Source organism: Opisthocomus hoazin, chromosome 4, assembly GCF_030867145.1.
Source record: "Opisthocomus hoazin isolate bOpiHoa1 chromosome 4, bOpiHoa1.hap1, whole genome shotgun sequence".
In the NCBI taxonomy this organism is placed as follows: Eukaryota; Metazoa; Chordata; class Aves; order Opisthocomiformes; family Opisthocomidae; genus Opisthocomus; species Opisthocomus hoazin.
The window spans coordinates 82,402,068-82,421,641 of record NC_134417.1 but is presented as its reverse complement, the minus strand read 5'-3'; the positions used below and the strand labels follow the sequence as shown (position 1 = coordinate 82,421,641).

The following is a 19,574-nucleotide window of genomic DNA, read 5'->3' as shown; positions in this document are numbered from 1 at the left end:
AAAGATGAGGAGCTACTGGAGAGAGTGCAGAGGAGGGCTACAAGGATGGTGAGGGGACTGGAGCATCTCTGCTATGAGGAGAGGCTGAGGGCGCTGGGCTTGTTCAGCCTGAAGAAGAGAAGGCTGCGAGGGGCCCTAATATATGCTTACAAATATCTCAAGGGTAGGTGTCAGGAGGATGGGGCCAAGCTCTTTTCAGTGGTGCCCAGTGACAGGACAAGGGGCAACGGGCACAAACTGAAGCATAGGAAGTTCTGTCTGAACATGAGGAAGAATTTCGTCCCTCTGAGGGTGATGGAGCACTGGAACAGGCTGCCCAGGGAGGTTGTGGAGTCTCCTTCTCTGGTTGTATTCAAGACCTGCCTGGACAAGGTGCTGTGCAGCCTGTTCTAGGTGACCCTGCTTCGGCAGGAGAGTTGGAGTAGATGACCCACAGAGGTCCCTTCCAACCCCTACCATTCTGTGATTCTGTGATTCTGTGACTCTGTATGACAAAGTAGCCTAAAAATGTTGGACTGTGTTTGACAGCTGTACACAACAGTGTAGGCAAACACATGTACAGTATAACAAGACAGACTGCATGGTTGTGCCCATGTTGTGTCACCTGAGATGTCACCGGTGTCTTCTGTAACCTCTGGTTGCTGCTCTAGGGAGGTGGGGGTGTCCAGGAGGTTCAGTGCTGTCCTCACATGTCTCACATGGACATCCATAAGGTGACTCAATGGAAACAGATGCCCATGTTTAAGAAGCTAAATCAAGCCCTCGAAGTCTGATGAGTCAGTGACTAAGACAGGCCTGAGGCTGCAAGTACCCATAGGAGGAATGGAAGCAATCTCACTACAGGCCATGGTGGTGCTGTTTCTGTGATGTCACTTTAGCTGTAGAAAAGCCTTAGGAATTATTTTATAGAGTCAGCAGTATTATCTTTTTTCTTATGATAAAGCTTATTGAGTGGCACAAAACCCAAGAAATTGCAGAGATTTTCTGAGTTGAAAGCACCATGCCTGTGGCCGTGTTCTCTCATAAGATCCATTGGTGTGATATGAGAAAATAGCTGAATGGAGAAGGAAAGTATATTTCAAACATAAAGGGCTGGTGCTGCCAGTGATGTCCCAGTTTGTAAATAGGACCAATGATACTTCATAATCTCCACACAGCACTGGGACTGGTGATGGATGACATGCTACAGCACAGCTGCCATGCTTAATGTATATAATAGCAAACGATACCAACATTATTTCATGCCTATATCAATGTGATAGCTGTATCAGTAGTCCAAAAGGTTTAGTAGTATTGTGGCATTGCGGCATTGTGAAATTTGTAGCAGTGGTACAAGTATTGTAAAAAGTTCAGTTAATCACATCTGAGCCCCTGGTGGTGACAGTCTCAGACAGAAGCTGTTATAGGTATTCGTGACAAAGTACATGTCACTGTACGCCTGTGCTGGAAGTTTAATCTCTATTTGTTACTAGGAATGTGGCCCTAACAGAGTGCTTGGGAGTATTAAAAAAAAAAAAAAAAAGCTGGCATTTTAGCAAACCCTAAAGATGAAGACCGGAGCACAGGGGAAAATGCAGCGGAGAAATGCAATTACAAAGTGTTTGTGTTTATTCCAGTTTTATATAAAAGTTTACAAAAACTTTTATTAAAAGTTGAGGTGGAAAAATGGCTTCTTCCCTGCAAAGAAAGGGAAGGATGTACTTTGTACATTAGAATTGCTTTGATGTCCCTTTACTTTAGGGTCACTGCTTTAATGAGAAAAATAATAGATATTTTAGATCAGACACATGTCCGTCTAGTTAACTGTGTCCTTCACATGGACTAATACCAAACATTTCATGAGGCACTGCCTGCAACAGAGGTGTTTGAGTCCCACTCCGCATCTCAAAAAGTAGTGTATACTTTCCTGAGCAGTATATAGTATTTCCCTTGGTTGGAACGTTCATGACAAGAATCAGCTATTTTTTGGTTCTTTTTTATTTATTTACTCGTGTATACAGAGTCTTATTTTCCTCAGTGCAGCAGAGGTACACCAGGAGGCAATTCCCTTGTTCAGAAACCCATGAGCCTCTCTGCCTGCCACCCTGCACCAGAGGACCTCCACCAATACTCCTTCTTAGGGCAGTGAGACTGACTGCTTCCTTCTCCTTACATTAGCATACCCCTAATGTGCCTCCCCCTCTCCCCTCCACCTGGCAGTCAAAGCACGAGGCTCTGCAAATACTGAGCAAACTGTCTGGGGAAGCTATCCTGCTCTCCTGCTCTCCAGGAGCTATACCCTACTTATCCCTCCCAATCACTGCAGTGCACGGTGTGATGCCTTTTATTATTTCAAACATTTTATCTACAAATAAGTTTAACACTTGGTCTCTTCTAGTATGAGTGCAAGACAATGAAGACACTCAGGATTTTCGGTGAGGTCTGGATTTATCCATAAATGAAACACAAAGGCACCCAACACCTATTGATGCAGCAATAATATGGATCCCTTTGATGTTGTTTGCCATCACAATGTCCACCTGCAGAGTAACAGCAAGTGCACTTGGGGTGTTCATTTTTGGGTGAATTAACTCCATATGTTGGCTTTCAGTGATACGGGGCCCCATTAGGTAGTCACGTGTAGACATAGCCCGGGGCGTCTGCCAGTCCTGGCACAGTGCACGTGTTTGCAGAACATCACTTAGAATCAGAGAATCACAGAATCACAGAATGGTAGGGGTTGGAAGGGACCTCTGTGGGTCATCTACTCCAACTCTCCTGCCAAAGCAGAGTCACCTACAGCAGGCTGCACAGGACCTTGTCCAGGCGGGTCTTGAATATCTCCAGAGAAGGAGACTCCACAACCTCCCTGGGCAGCCTGTTCCAGTGCTCCATCACCCTCAGAGGGAAGAAGTTCTTCCTCATGTTCAGACGGAACTTCCTGTGCTTCAGTTTGTGCCCATTGCCCCTTGTCCTGTCGCTGGGCCCTACTGAAAAGAGTTTGGCCCCATCCTCCTGACACCCACCCTTCAGATATTTGTAAGTATATATTAGATGTTACTGGGGGCTGGAGACAATGATTTCCAAGAATTTGCAGAACTGATCTGAGTGTTAAATATTAAAAATCTCCGTGTATTTTCCATTTGCAATGACAGAAAACAATACATGTTCCTCCATGCTCAGAAATACCCAAGAGTTATGTCTCACTACTACGGCACTCAGAAACACAGGTGTACATGACTTATGCATTAGCTCTGAAATATTTACACCTCACTGGGGATCCAAATGGGGAAAGTGATCTGTGACCAATGTAGCACCGTTCAGTGCTGCATGTGAGGGCACCCAGCATGATGAGAAACACTTCCAACAACCTGACAGTTGCCTGGTGTGTTCAGGAGCATATATGCTAACAGATTGTCCTCTTGCATGCCTTGTTTTGTACATACATAGAATTGGAGGTTTATTCCCTGTGGAATGCTTGATATTATTTCCAGTGAACATAGGAGGGATTTGTCCCTGAGAATAAGACATGTGACGCCTAGATGATGAAGGCAAATTTTAACATTGACTGATCACACTGGCATTTTAGGCAACATTTTCAACTCCTGAGCCTAGATACTTGCTGCAGTGACTCAGAATTAATAGACACTTCTGTACTTTGGTCTATTTTGCATAAAAAACAGTCATTACTAACTCTTGTTATTAATGTTTACTTCCTATTTTATTTTGCCTGCAGAATACTTCAAGTTTCTCAAGTGATTTCTATTTATGAATGTCAAGCTACCTCCTAAACATTGATTAATTTAACCTCAGACAGGTGGCAGATCTAGACCAAGCACATCATCATGTTTTGCCTAGGAAAGCTATAGCACTGGGTCTGGCAAAACCGTAAACGAGCCCCAACCTGGCACCACCAGCCATATGCCACCTTCCCTGCTTAGGGGTATGATCCTAGACAAGGACTGCTCTTGGAAAGACCCATGTCCTTACTGAGAGGGCCCAATCTCAGATGAAAGACCCAGGGATGTGTGTTCAGGTAATTTGACAAGCAAGAAGAAATGGGCGACATTATTACGACCTTAACTCCTGACCCACTGATTGTTGGAGTTCATCAGGCATTTCTTTCACTTGTCGACTTCTGTGAAGTAATGTTTGAGGACCCATTAGGTTAAAAGTAACTAGTGAACGATTTATAACAGGCACCTGCTTTAAGTTTCTATTATTTGCCTAAAGACTCCTAATATCTTTCAATTTGAAAAGGAAATGGAGCAGGGGAAAGGAAACTGGGGAGCTGTGTCAACATACCAGCTGGGTCCTGGCTAATGCGGTGTTGACGGGGACAGCTGCGAGCATGGGAAGGGAATTCGCCACATTTTATTTTCAAAAATTCTGCCAATTAATTAGTTGCATTATAGAACAAAAATGTACCCATAAATGACACACCGTCTTTGATCACAGATTCAGTCTAATGAACTGGCAAGGTAATGAGTCTTTCTGGTGCCTTACTGAGAGTCTGAGCTCCCCTCGGGGTCTAGCAGGCAGGGTCTCCTCTCACAGCCAGGCAGGGGGTACGTCGACCCCCCTAATGTTCATTTTTTGCTTGTCAGTGATAGTCCAGACTTTCACGTCATAGCTGAGCCATTGAAAAGAAAATGGGTTTTACTATGGGTTTTGTCAGTTTGCTGACACCAGCGGTGGGATTCATTTCAGCTACTCTGGATAACTAGTTTAGATGTCTGTAGCTGAGCTAATTGCTGCAGACTCTCTTTATAGTCAAAGGAGAGGAACTTTCCTGGGAGGTGATTCATCTGGCCTATTTTAGATATTCACTTTGGGATAGTCTGAATCACACCTCAATATTGCCAGCTTCTCTTCATGAACCCTGAAAACCTGTAGACAGCCAGCAGAATTACAGCTTTCTACACCATAGGCAACTGCCTGAGGGAAGATTTCTCTCATTGTAAGTAACCAAATGCCTCGTGAAAATCAAAACTCCCCAAATCGTAAGACGGCACACAAAGCAAATCCAGTGCCTTTTAAATTTTTTTTCCTGACGTACAAACTTTCTGAGGTAATCTTTTCAGTTGTTACCCCCACAAGAATTAAGGATAATTGTTTGTAATAATGTTAATATATTCATGGATGGTCATGTTGCTTTGAGCTGGGCTATTACACACATAAAGCAAACAATGCTGTCTTCACTACGTGATCTCCCAAAACGTCAGTCTTGCAGCCACAAAGCTTGCAATAGAAATCATTCAGAAAGATGCTGACAGAAGAGACAGTAAGCAAGAAAAAATGCGAAGGTTTGCTCAGCAAAGAAGTTGGATACGGAGAACTGGCTGACATCTTATGGACTAGAGTTATGAGCTGTGCTTTGAAGTCAGTCACGGCCATAAATGCAAACTGTCTACACCCATCTGCTTTGAGACACAGCTCTACCAATAAAACCAGAGAGTTTTGGCTAGTCTCATCAATGTTTCTACTGACTTTAATAAAGTTACTTTCACTTCTACTGTGCTATGACCATTAAGACCTTCCCTAATACAGAATTTGTAGCCCTGCATACATTTACGTGTTGGAAAAGGAAAATCAAAATCTCTAGGTAATTGCAAAAGGTGTTGACTATTATGTGCAACCAGAAAACTGAATCACACTGGCTGTATGTTGGAGAACTTCTCTGAAATTCAGTGAGCTTGATTCACATTGAACAGGATGGAGTGTGCAACTGCTAATGCCAGCATGCAACTGGGATCACACTTCGGCTTCTCAGCACCTGGCGCAACACATAGAGAAACACCAGTCAGTACGCAAGCGTCTATTTCGCTGCATGTTTTAGACCCTGCTGGCGGTAATGAAATCGATCTTCTTTTTCAACATGACACCATGAAGACAACTCACTGCTTGGAACATATTCATTTTAAATTAGAAAAAATAACCAGAAAATTCAGGTTTGATTAATTAAAAAAACCCCACCTCTTTTATTCATATGGGGACAACTGACAAAATCCTATGCAGTAAAAAGGAAAGCCAGAAATAATGATAGTGTAACATCAGCCCTTGTGAATAATTCATGGGGTACAATTTCATGTTATTTTAAATGGTGCTGCCTCTCTCTCTGATAAGCAATAATTTTATGCTCCTTCCTTACCTTTTTTAACAAATCAGTCAAAAGGATTGTCTATTGTTATCTACAAAAAAGTGTATTTGGAATAATTTTCCAGGCAGCTTAATAGAGCTCTGATCACAGAGGAACTTTTTTTTTTTTAAATGCCCTCTACTCGTAGCTGAATAAGTTCAGGTTTCCATTTCAGGTTTGTTTAGGGAAGGAAAATTTCTTGATGCTACATAGCAGTGACAGCTCCCGCACTATTTTCTGTTATCTTCATTACTGGCAGCAATACCACATCCTTAGAATGGCTTTAATTTCATAAGAAAAGATAGTCAAGACATGAAAAGGCATGGATGCTGGAAAAGCTGCCTGCAGGACATGCTGTGGGCACAGTCCCGCACCCGGCTGCCCCAAGGCAGGTCCCTGGGCCTCTGCAGAGCTCTGCCGGGGGCTGCGCTGCTAGGCTGAGGGCTGTGTTCGCCACCCCAGGAGTGGGCAATGTCCCACGCAAAATACTTCTCAAAAGAGGTGAAGTGCTCTTCTCCCCATCTTCTCTCCTCCGTGAAAAAAGCAGGAAAAGGACAGTTTCTCTGGAAAGGAGTTGAAACCATTGTCCCTGTTTGTTAATGCTTAATGCGTACCTCGCCCTCCAGTTTCACTGCAGAATATGCACTCCTGTCATGGGGAGCTCTGCTGTCCCCAGCTCTGCATGGAGAACAAAAACAGGCTCATGATGCTCCAAAAAACCAGGATGTAGCCGTAAGAGAAGTGTGTACAGCAGGCATGATTAACAGTATGCATGTAGCTGTTAACAACCTGCATTTAACTGCCAGCCTTAAAGACTGTGCTGCAGCTCATATTTTTACCCTGAGTTGCTGCTGTACCAGTGGTGGTTATTGTGATCATTTGAGTAACAAACTGGAGCCTAGGGCTTCAGTGAGCACCATGGGTGTATCCCATAACTCACAACCGGGTGTCCTGAGGAGTGGCCCTGAGGTGGACAGGAGCAGCTAATTTGAAGTGGCTGACCAAAAAAACGGGAAGGAAGAAGTGTGTTACAGGCTGATGAAATGTAATAGCAGAAGTCTGAAAGACAAATACACAGCTAGTATGTATTAGGAATAAAGAAATTGCTAACGGTGAGGTTAAAGATTTTTAGGAGTATAAATGGAATGTAGACTTTGAAATGCTGGAGTTGCGCAGGGATTTCTTTCCCTGACGTCAAACTGTGGGTTATGTGAAAGTAACATATTGTATTTCTGTGGGAAGAGAGGGCGTAGAGGGAGCTTCTGAAAGCCTTGTGTTTTCTTCCTTTGTTAGTGTGTTGGGTAACCCTGCCTCTGACCACGCTGCCTCGGGAAGGCTATTCTCTGCAGTGCTCTTCATGTTTGTCAGAGAATGAGCAGGGGCAGCAGTGCAGTCCTCTCTACCCTGATCTCCGGTCCCTCTGTGCAGGGTATTGTCTGAGAGCAGACGTGGCTTTCCTTTCACAGCCAGACAGTGCAAACTTCTCCCAGTACCATGGGGTGTTTCTTTGTGAATAAATTTCAAATCCAGTTCCTCTGGAAGAAAAATCCCTTTCTGACACAAGCCAGTTTTGAACTGCTTGATCACTTCATCGGATGCCTGAAAAAGGACTCTTGCCTTCTATGCAGGCCTTACCAGTAGGTCTCATTCACAGAGAGGATTTCCTAGTCCAGAAAAGAATGGAGAAGAGTTGCCACAGTGGAAGTGAATCAGAAAATAGGGGGGAAGCTGTTGAGGGCTGGAGAGGAGAGTGACCCAGCAGGAAAAAGTACAAAAACTAAATATGTAAACCTTTGGTAAGTGACATCTATGTAAGTGGTAGAAGTGCCTCCGAGTACATGAAGGGTACAAACCCCGAGAAGAGAGGTGAGTACTAAATTTAGAGCAGTACAACTGAGGACCTGGGATGAAATCACAGAAAATGAAAGTCAGGCTGAATAACTGGTGAGAATTATTAGCTACAAGATCTGTTAGACTAGAAAGGTTTCCCAAGGTAGTGTTGAAAGTCCCATCACTAATTGATTCATTTAAATCTAGTCTGGAAAAAGGACTCAGGAACGCACCAGGGGGAACAAACTTGTGCTTGCAGGGAAATGGACAGGATAACTTAGTGGTCTTTCCCAGTTCTAACTTCTGTGGTCCATTTGTCTCCTTCCTGTAGCGGATGGAAAGGCTGAAATCCCATCAGCTTTGCTTCTGAGGAGTGTGGAAGGAGACAGTGCTGTGCTTGCAAGCACTAATGACCTTTTCCTTCCCTTCCTTTCCTCAACTTGGGCTTTGAGAATCTGGAGGGGCAGGAGGGACAGTCAGCCCTGGCCCCTGCATGCATCATCGCCATACCAAATACACGAGGATTATTTTTTTAACCTAAATTGACAGTGGCAGAATCAATGTTATTTGAGGGTCTTTTGCTCTCGAGAGTTTGAACACTGCTTTTCTCCTCAGGAACAGAGCTGTGTAGGGGCTTACAGATAATTCTTTATTTTAAAACAGGACCGAACTGTATTTTTCCTGCCAGGTCCTGAGCACAGATATCTGTGTTTCTGTAATAAATTCTGTGCCACTGATAGCTGAGCATTAAGTAAATTGACAGTCTTATATGCTAGTGAGATCCTTAATTGCAGTGGGAAAGGATAAAATCCTGAATGTGGATTTTGGCAGATAAGTTACAGGAGGAACCTATTCTTAATTTTTTTTCCTCAACTGTACTTGCATTTACAAAGTCTTCCTATGCGTTTTACCTGGTCAGTAAAGTAAAAGCAATGGTTGATGTCACTAAGCCTTTACTCTTCCATGTTTTTAGGGTGCGATGCACTCTTTGTATTGAGATTGGGACAATTTCCAGTTTGGTTTATCACAGAGCAGAATGAAAGTCTGAACTTTCCAGCTCTTTGCGTCACACACTTAGAGATGGAAACAGAAGTGCTTATTTTTAATTTCCATGTCTTATGTGAATTATTATACCCGTCCTTGTCTCCAAGGCAATTATATGTGACACAGAGTAAGGGCCTTGCCTGCATCCAGGTTTTGAGAGGTGTCGGTTACTGTTTCAATCAGAAATATTCTTTAAACAGCAAGAACCCAAATTGCAGAGAGAGTAAATGGTGTGGGATAAAAGGCCCAGTGCCTCAGAAGAGCTAGCTGCTCTGAAATGGAAACCAGAACAACCAGTGGGCACTGTGGGGAAGAAGATGTTTGCTGCTGGAACTGCTGAGAAGGCACCAGTCGGATGGTCTGGAGATACCTACAGCTTGTGCAGCAGGTGGAAAATAGGGGCTCAACTCTCTTCCCAGGTTGGGTCATTCCCTCTTGAGAGTGCCTAAAACTGCTGATATGAGAGGGGTGTTTTCCTCTCTTCTTGCTGAATATGTGCTACCAAACAGCTAAGAAACAGAGTTAGGTTAGACTATACCAGCAATGAGGGGCCGTGTGATGTGCTGCCTGGTGCACTCACCTCCAAACTTGAAGCCCTGGTTCTGTACTTACTCCCAGCTGGTGCATGCATTTTGTCTTCTTTAGTGTCAAATATATAATCTGGCCAGGAAAGACGACCTTGAACCTGTTTTATCCCACTCTGTGCAAGGCTGTAGGGCTGTGTCACATCTCATATTTTCTGTTTCTACGTAACATATCTTTAACTATTTTCTGTTCCTTAGCACTGATTTAACAGAAAAGATGAAGAAACACTCAACATTGCTCTTGTAGAGAGACTACTTGCAGTGAAATAAACCCATATTTTAAAAGAAATGATGAACCTGATGGAGCCACAGTTTTAACTGCAAAACCTCAGATGTCCTTTGAGTTGGAATTTGGAAATCTAAATCTGTTGAGCTGCAGGAATTCTAGTCTGCTCGTTACAGGTCCACATTACAAAACCCTGGAGTAGAGACGCAGCTGTGGAAAAGGGATGTTCTTCTGGAGTTCAAAATTATTTAGAGAGAATCTGAAGATTATTGGTTTAAGGTTTATAACCAGAGGAAAACAGATTTCTGGGAAAGAGTGACATATATGGTTTCTAACTACATATCTTTTTACCTATTTCAGAATATTTTGGGAAAACCTGTCATCTTGTGGTGATGTGTCAACCTGGGCACATATAAGAAGTAGCTAATGTTTCCAAGAATGTCAGATGACTTTGTGCCATGTCCTTAAGAGCATCAGGCAACGGAAGGTGAAGAGACCTCAGGAGATTTTCCAAAACATGTCAACACTTTGGGCACCCAATTTCAATTTCGGGAATTCAAGTCTCATTGAAACACTGAGTCTCAATGGAACCAGGCTTTTAGCATCCATCTAACTATGCAAATCGCACCTGACAGCCTAAACTACTCCCATGACTTTCTTCTTGAAGGGACCTGCCCTGGGCACTAATGTGTAAATTACTCACAGTTCCTCTAACTGGTTTGGCTACTTGAATCCAGCCTGGAATGGAGCAGATTCATACTCTACATAGGGCCTGAATTTTCTATTGTATTTTACTACTTTACAAATTTCTTGTTAAAATTAAGGATCAGAAATCAATTGGCCATTAATGTTCCTGATTGTACTTAGATGTCAGGCTTTACGAGTCTTAATATGACTATAAAGATCCATGGGGACATATTGTCAACTTTACTTTTTTTCTGTTATTCCACTTAGCAATGATTAAGATCTGTTCCATGAGATACAGATGATAATTTCCCATCTTTTATCACAGCATGAAATTGCTATTTAGAGCTCTTTTGTCCAGTTCATCTTTATTTTATACAAGATAACTGAGAAGACCTCCTAGTTTGCTTTTAGCATCAAAATGATTGTCAGCCTAAAAAAAAAAAAGATAGACAGAAGAACGAAAATTAAAGTAAGAAATCAACTCATAACCCTTTTCTATGCATGCAATGCTCCTGTGAAAAGGACTGAACCTTCTTAGTGCTTCATTTTTAACAGAAAGCATGACAAAAAGTTCCTATCAGTATTTAAACTGCTAAGGTTTGTCAAACACAAATGGGAAAATAATGTTTAAAGAGCCATCTCATTTTGTCTGTAATGATAATGGAGGATTTTTTTGCAAAGAGGACCTCAGCAATAATAGATCATCTCTGCACTGAGTGACAGGAATTCTCTGCTGCATCCAGTGACTTCAGGTAGAGCACAAATGTATGCCCATATCTGTTCAGAGCTAGGAAAAGCAAACTCTGCCTGTGGTGCAAATGCCGCCTGCCTTTAGGTGGGAGCACTTGGTGTGCAGCTCACACCTCTGCTTCCCACCCTGCGCTGCCCTGGGCTAGGGCTTCCTATCTCCCAGCTCCAGGGAACAGGCAGCTCTGTCCACGCTTTCTCTTGCGACACGTGTACCGGTAAAGCTGGTTGCCCTGCCCAGTGACCCATGGTGGGACCATGCTCTTCAGCAAGCCCTGAAGGAGCTGCTTCTCATCAGTGGCTCCTCAGCCTCCTGTCCTGTCCAACATTCTGTGATTCTACGTGTCAGGGATGGAGGTACGTGTGAGAGTGCTGTGGTTTCGCATTTGTTGAGCTGTGTTAGAAAATATTAGCTTTTTTGCCCTTGTTTTCTTTCCAACTGTATGAAGTGGCTTGATAATAATAAAAAAAATATTTCTCCCTTCAAACTTCTCAGTAAAAAGGTACAACAGACTGGTGGGTCAAAATAAGATGTCCAAATTGCACCTGAGACACAGAGTCACATAGGAAGAGGGGGAGCTGGTAGGTTACCTTAATCTGTAACAGCAAGAAACAGTATGTCCAGCTATTGTTTTTACACACCCTGAAATGAAAAACTGGTTGATCCTGGTCAACAGCCAAACACCCACCCAGCCTCTTGTTCACCCCCCTCTCCTGTAGGATTCGAAGAAAATAGAAGGAAGGCGAGAAGACTTGTGGATTGAGATAATGATAGTTCATGGTCGCCTGGCAAGACAAATGCCATAAACCCAAAAATCTCCCTCTTCTCCATCTTTCCTTGAACCTTTACTGCTGAGCACAATGTCGTATGGTATGGAATATCCCCTTCATCAGCTGGGGACAGCTGTCCTGGCTACGTCCCCTCCCAGCTTCTTGCCCAGTGCCAGCCTACTCACTGGGGACGGATTTGGGAGACAGAGAGTCTTGACACTTTGCCAGCACTGTCCAGCAGCAACCAAGTGTTATCAACTGTGTTTTAACCACAAATGCAAAACACTCTGAGGAAAGTTAACTCCATGCGTCACGTGCCTGGATATGTGTGCTCCAAGGTGATGGTCTGTGTTTGACATGTTTTATCTAGACTGTCTTTTCCACAGATGAACTGATGTTCTTAATTTACCATACGTGAACTGATCATATCTTCAGAGAAGCCAGGAAAACGACTCTGGATAGTCAGTCTGCAATAAAACTTAGGTCCTCATGTTAATGCTATGCTACAGTAACAAGTATACTCACTGTTCTACTTGAAGATATTCTGTGGGAATATGGCTTGCTATACACGAAAACTTGAATGTAATGTCTTGTTAAACAATTTTTCCTAAAGTCAGTCAAACAATTTTTAATACAACAATCTTCTCTGAATGTGTTTCAACAAAATCAGAATGTGTTAGAGGACCGGCAGATTTCAAATACATTATAACTGGAGAACTGTTAAACAAATTACTTCAACTGTTCCATCTTTTGAAATGTTTAATTGAAGATCTGTTATGTTAGCTCTTTAATTATTGTTATGTTTAATTATTATACTACATCAGATAACATCACCTGAGTTGGTATCTAGTGTGATAATTTGATCCTACCTAGGCAGATTCTTTCAAGGTTATCTTGATGTCTACTAATCAAATGTTTTGAAAACTTAATTTCACTAAAATGCATTGAGATTTCAACTTTTCATCCCAATTCAGAGCAAGCATATCTAAATACATTGGACTGCCTGTTATTCTGACCAGCAATTTATTACTGTGGAACATTCACAGTCAGTCAATAACATAATTTTCTACATTTTTTTCTTTCTCATACTTTGGAATTTGCCCTGGGTGCTACAGCATAAGTCATTTACAGTGCCCAAATGTAACTCTCTTTGGTTTCCCTGGGAAACCGAAATGGCAGAAAAAAATGTCAGAGTTCAGGAAAAAACAACCAATCTAGCACACTTCTGTTTCGTCTGTAGAGATTTTGTATTATCTTAACAGCAGTTATCACAGAATCACATTGTGCTTTTTACCAGCTTTGTCTGAAAACCATACAAGCACAGATAAATCTGTTGCTAGTTGGGATGGCATTAAATTGAAATGAAAGTAAAAATAAATCTATTTTTTTCTGTTATGGGTGTGTATGGTACCAAGTGCAACAAGACATTACCAGATTTGTTTTTGTTGATGTCATTGATGTCATTAGTAAATTGTTTCCAGAGATCTAAGGCTTTTAATGCCAAACTCTATGCTAGAAACACAGGAAATTGGTACTTATTTGAGTATTTGGTGTGGAAACCTGTCTGTGCCATCTTTGAACAGAGTTTGTCAAGATCCTTGCTACCTCTGGGAATGACAGTGGGGAACAGAGCGCAAATCTACAACTTCAGTACAGAAAATAATGACACAAATGGCAAATGAGTCATCTTGCCATGGTTGGCAGACGTTCTTGTGCTGGAAAGAACTCAGATCTTCCCAGAAATTGTACGAAGATATGGCGGTTTCTTGCTCTGCATCTTCTGTGAATCACTTCATATCTGTGAGTCTCTTTTCTAGGCTCCACAAAACCAATAAGAAATTGACGAATTGGAAGGCTGACAGATTGAAGGAAATCGTAAAAGGGAATTCAGAATTAATAAAAAAGCCTGGAGGGAAATGTTTTGTGAACATAAGTAAAATTATACTTTGTCTTAATGCTGACTAAGATGAAATATGAAATAAAAACGTGCAAAACCCCACTAAGGGCATGGGACTCATAAAAAAACCCAGCAGGAGGACACTTTCACTCCTTTCCCAAAGAGGAGTCTGGATGTGTCCCTTTTCTCCCCCAGCACTGCACACACTCAGCAGCCACACTTTTGGAAGTTATGACTCCTTTAGTTGACTCTTCCCATATGGTGTGGGGTTTTAAACTGCTTCTTTGGTTGTACAGCAAAGAGGCGGCATTGACTGCATCATGCTTTTTAAAACAGGTCTGGGCCTGGGCTAAAGAATGCAGGAGGAGTACCTTGGTAAGGTAGAATGGGATGAAATTGTTACAGGCAAAATACATGCTGAGTGTAAGAAAATTGAACATGGACACTGTTCAGGAGGAGCACTTTGGTTTCAACCAGAGGTCTAAAAGACTTTTAGGTCAACTTCTGTACTTCGAATTTCAGGAAAGGATAGCTTACTCTTTTCACATCAGAAAGGAGAAGAATAAGTTACTCTGCACAGAACTCTTAGCTGTGTTTAGGTTCTGTGGTTGGAAAAGATCCAGCAGATAATCCTGTCTCCATCCCACTGCCTTGCAATATTCACAACTGTCCCAATTGAATCTAGCTAATGTAATTGTTGAAAGGAAGGGGTAAGACAAGCCTGGATGAATTATACATGCCTTTCCCCTCTGAGCTTATCCTCTCATTCTAAACTCAATCCACTGCTCCATGCATCTGAGTGAGAATGACATTCCTGTAAATACCGAGGTATGCTCACAAAGAAAGAAACACCATCTATGCAATAGTTTCATCAAAGGGCTAAATATTTCTGTGCAGTATCTGTCCATCAGTTAAGTCTTAACAGGTGTGAATATCAAATTTTGTCCCTGGTGATAAGTATAAGTATTTCCCAGGGTTAGAGCAGAGCAGAGATAAAACTACGCATGCTCTGGGTTTGTTTCTTTTGATTGGAAAGGAAACAGGCTGAGATTTGCTTTAGTTGTCAGTCTAAACCAAGGTTTATGGTAGCCTTATACAACAAGAACTTGGTGTTTCCAGATCTAAAAAAGCAATTAACAAATAATACAACTTTTTATTGATAACTAAAATAACCCCATCTATTAGGAAATATAAAATCAGACAGGTCTGCATTTTGTCCTGTAAAAAAAGAGATGTAGGGACATATTTATGAAGAAATCTTTACTTCTGTTGCCAATATTTTTTGTGTGGACTTACTTGCGGTTTAAATATTTAATGCTTCTTTTCTCTGCATTACTATTTTTTTTTCTGTGTGGGAGTAAAGGCATCCTTCTATACTGCGGACCAGGTAAATAATGTATTACTTAGTCACGAAAAATGCCAGAGGAAAATAAATGAGAGGCTATCTTACCTTTGGTCATCACAATGCCTGCAAGAGTTTTGTGGCGTGCATGCATGGAAGTGAAATTGTCTGTCAGCTCCTGGAACTTCTGTGCAACCATTTGGTATACGGAGTCGGCAAAATCCTGAAAGACACAGTCAGAAAGAATTTTTTCACTTCTTTGATTGAGGAACCTGGGCATTTCTGCAGATTAGTCACCTGTTGTCAGCTACTGAGAGGTCCCTTTTAGAATTAGACACTACCTACCCGAGCAAAGATAAAAGGAGCATCTCTCTGCCAACTACCGGCATCACCCTCAGAAACAGCCAAATTAATTAAATTAAAGCTAGAGATCCGTATTGAGTATGATTAGTGGTAAAGGGAGAAAATTTCAAAGCTGACTTTTTTTCAACCTCCTAGACATTGGTCCAGGATCCCTTCACAGAAAATTTGTTGGTCCCTAAAGCATTTTATTGTAGTGAGCTGAAGTGGTGAGCATGTATCCCACCAAACCACTCTTTTCCTTGAGTCCACTGAAAATTGCCACTAGCCTACTGAAACCTGAGAGCTGAGCTGAGGCCTAACTTACAGCTAAGGACCACCTATTTCTTCATTCAAGGTGAGTGTTTAAGTATGCACTGCTACTAAGGTAAAATGATCAGCTGAGGAATGTGGGCTATGTTTAATGCTGTCAGAGGAGTGCCATGGTCTGTCTGTCTTGCTTCTACATCAACAGCCACTGGGAGAAAGGGAAGGGGAACCTCTGCTTGCAGAACCTACCAAAGATGTTGCTTGCACGAGTTCACTGCTGTGCGATAGTGCCGGGGGACTGGTCTGCCAGGTCTCCTCCTGAGCATGGCAGCTTTGTTGAAAGGTCAAATTTTACTGTGGACTGAGCTCTAGAGACTGTTTGGTTAGAACCCTCAGGTCTGAGTGAGTCCAATCACCACGGAGAGCCTCAGGAAACCAGTTACCAAAGCCAAGCAAGGTCTAACAAATGAATTCTCCAGACTGTCTATGGATTAATGTGACCCTAAACCAGCTTTGGAGCTCCTGAGAACACCACTGCTTGGACCGTTTCCCTGCTGCAATGTTTAGTATCTTTTCATTTACTTAATCTCTGCACTTTGTTTGGCACAGAGCCTTTCAAGCATACATTAGAGATAAGTCAGAGGAACACTGTTTGTGAGCATGAGTTATTCTTAAAGTACTTTGCAAGTCTGAACATAAAAAAAGTAAGATCCAAAGGATTTTTTTTTTTTAATTTGAGCCATATGATTTTGTGTGGGAAACCAAGCTGTACCTACCAATACTTCTGGGAGCATTTCCTGGAGGCTGGAGTTTACTCTGGGGTGCTGACAGGAGACCTCCTGACATCCTGTAATCTGGTTAGCCCTGAGTGATCAAGCCTTTGCTACCAAGAGTGGCTCAGTCAAGCAACAATTCCAGTTTTTCTCCTGGTGTTGGGCTAAGTTACCTGGGAGGAGGCCCTGGTAAAACAGGCCCCCTTGAATTAATCTGATTTCTTTAAATGGGTTCATGGCACACATGGAGGAGAGGCTGAGACTAATATTCAGTCTCCCTCACCTTGAAAGCTCCACAACCATGCAAAAGTAAGGAATGTATTTAAGACCATCATATCCCTTCTTTTTCTCCCAGAACTATTAATGGTGATGAAAACATGTTGGCAAAACCACAGTATTTTAAATTGGGACAATACAGAGCTATTTTTCAGAGGAAAGCAGATTCTAATTCACAAATATAATCAGTAATACTACTGTCACTGAGAGCCTCTGCAGGCTGTACACCATATGTTTCTACAGTTTGTTGCAGAAAGTCAGCTTAATTTTTAAAGATTATTATAGCAAATATAAGAAATCCCATTAAATAAAACATAGCAACAATTAGGCAACTGCGTTTTTCAAAAAACAAGATTTTTTTCCCATGTACGGTCCTTGTAAGTGATAGTAATTGCTCAAATATGTAAAGGTAAGATTTCTTTGACACAATATTTTTTCTTTGTTTTGCTAAATGCAGCTTTCTAAGGTATTGCTCTGGGAAGAAACCAGTTACCCAAAAAGACAGTTTAATATAACACGGAATAAAATACCCTGGCTTGTTGCAAAAGAAGGAAAGAGGCATTCAAACACTTTCTTGGAGATGCATGCAAAATTCTACAATAGAATTAGATGAAAACTAAGAAAAATTATCAAGAACAGGTTGACAGTTCCTAAATGGAATTTCAATTTCACTGCGTTTATACCTCTTCTAATCTAATTGTCCACAACCACCATGTGAGCGAAGTATTGCTCATACAGTGCTTCTGAAGGATGAATTTTGGGTCAATTCTCATTTGTCAAGCATCAAGGCACCCTTGTGATATAAATGCAATTATAGTCACTTTACAGATGAATGAATGAAGGCACTAAAAGGGTGAGGGACTGGTCCAGGGGAATAGCATGGAGCTGGGCACAGCCAGGTGTTCTGATTTCCTGATGCTCTGGTGAAGTGCTCAGTGCTGGAACACTGCCTGTCTTTCATAATATGAAAGTTTGTTTCTAAACTTGTTTTCCCTACTGAAGAGTGACTTCATCCATAACGGCAAACTAAAGTGTATTTGCAGGACTGATATAACTGGGTCCCATATGGTGGACTGAAAATCTGATCAACTTTATTTAGACAAGAAAGAAAGAAAGAAAGAAAGAAAGAAAGAAAGAAAGAAAGAAAGAAAGAAAGAAAGAAAGAAAGAAAGAAAGAAAGAAAGGAAGAAAGAAAGAAAGAAAGAAAGAAAGAAAGGGAAAAAAAAGGGTATCTCAATAAAACTATCTGCACCATCATTTAAAAAAAGAATCAAATCACAGGTTTGTTTCATCTCCTGCAGTACTGCAGTCCAATCCATGCCTGCATTTCTAGCGTACCCTCCAAATCTGCATCCCAAGGCATTTTGTGTTCATTAAGAGTTAATTAGCTTAGAGGCACATACAATTCCTAAAAGAATCGTTTTAAAAATGCTAAATAGAACAAATAACTTTAAACTTCGGATTTAGAAATCCCCACAGTCAGTTCTTTACTTCATTTGGCAGTAGGTTCCAAAGCCAGAGAGTAAAGAGACTCACTAAAGGCAAAATAACAACATGACTTCAGATAACATTTAGGGACGATAAGGAATTCAGCATTTGCTGATCTCAAGGAGTGACCTGGGACATTAAAGAACAGCAAATCCATTAAATGCAAAGCTTCTTAGCTAAAATAAGTCAGGCACGTATTTTTCATCTTGAATCCATTTCCTAAAAGGATGCCAGTGAAATTAATAGAAGGAAAGAGCTGACATACATGAACACACATAGGATGCAGGAAAAAAACACATAAACATAGTGTCTAATCTGAGAGATCATTTGCAGGCTGTCATGTTGCCCCAAGTTTCCAAATGCATATTCCAAAGTACAATGGAAGGGAGGAAAAGGGCAGTCTATGTTTGCAGATGGAGAAAGACAAGAAGTCAATAGATGCATGGCTCAGCCCTGTAAGAGATTTGATACCCTGAGAACTGATGCACGTAATGCAGTGTAATTGCAGGGCCTTGAATAACCCACCCCTGAAAGCTGGCCTGATGGCAGAGCTGGGTATGGTGTTGTTTTCCTGACCTACATCCATAAGTTACAAGAAGTGTAGAGTTCTGCCTTCCCCTCTAACACACACCAGCTATTTGCACTGATCCATTCATGTGCACTAAAATCAGTGTCAGCATTTCTACCTATATAGTCTTTAGACTGAATTTCAGTGTTTTTACAAAGACAAAACTGGTTACAAACAAATCTAATACATAGAGGACAGATACAGTGGAGATAAGAGTTGGTACATTTAATCCTGCTCAGTTTGGAACCATAGATTTAATCTCATAGATTTCCTTGCTTTACTATTGGACAGTAATCCTAGGCTACTAAAAGATCCATATCCAGATTATCATTCCTGATGGCATATAAACCAGAAAAACCAATTACCGATGGCCACTGTGAGCCTTGTTGAACTTTTGGGACACAGGTTAGACTATGTTATCTGCCATCAGAAATAACTTAAAAACCATATACAAAAGGAACCATTCTTTTGTTACTCTTTATTATCAAAAGAATCTCAGAGAAAAGTTGTGTTTGGTGATACCATAGTTCCTACTGCCAGATATGAGTGAAAATAATAGTCTCCATCTGGAGTAAATACAAGAGCCAAATACATCTTGGCAGCTTCTGAACGAA

At 41.6% G+C, this 19,574-nt stretch overlaps 1 protein-coding gene across 2 annotated transcripts in view; it reads right to left on the bottom strand.

Moving 5' to 3' along the window:
- ADARB2 (adenosine deaminase RNA specific B2 (inactive)) overlaps positions 1-19,574 on the bottom strand; it is a 328,225-nt gene that overhangs the window by 48,614 nt on the left and 260,037 nt on the right. For both annotated transcript variants that reach the window (XM_075419720.1, XM_075419721.1), the window contains exon 4: positions 15,355-15,469. In XM_075419720.1, coding sequence (XP_075275835.1) covers positions 15,355-15,469 — 115 coding nt within the window. The remainder of the gene's footprint in view (positions 1-15,354; positions 15,470-19,574) is intronic.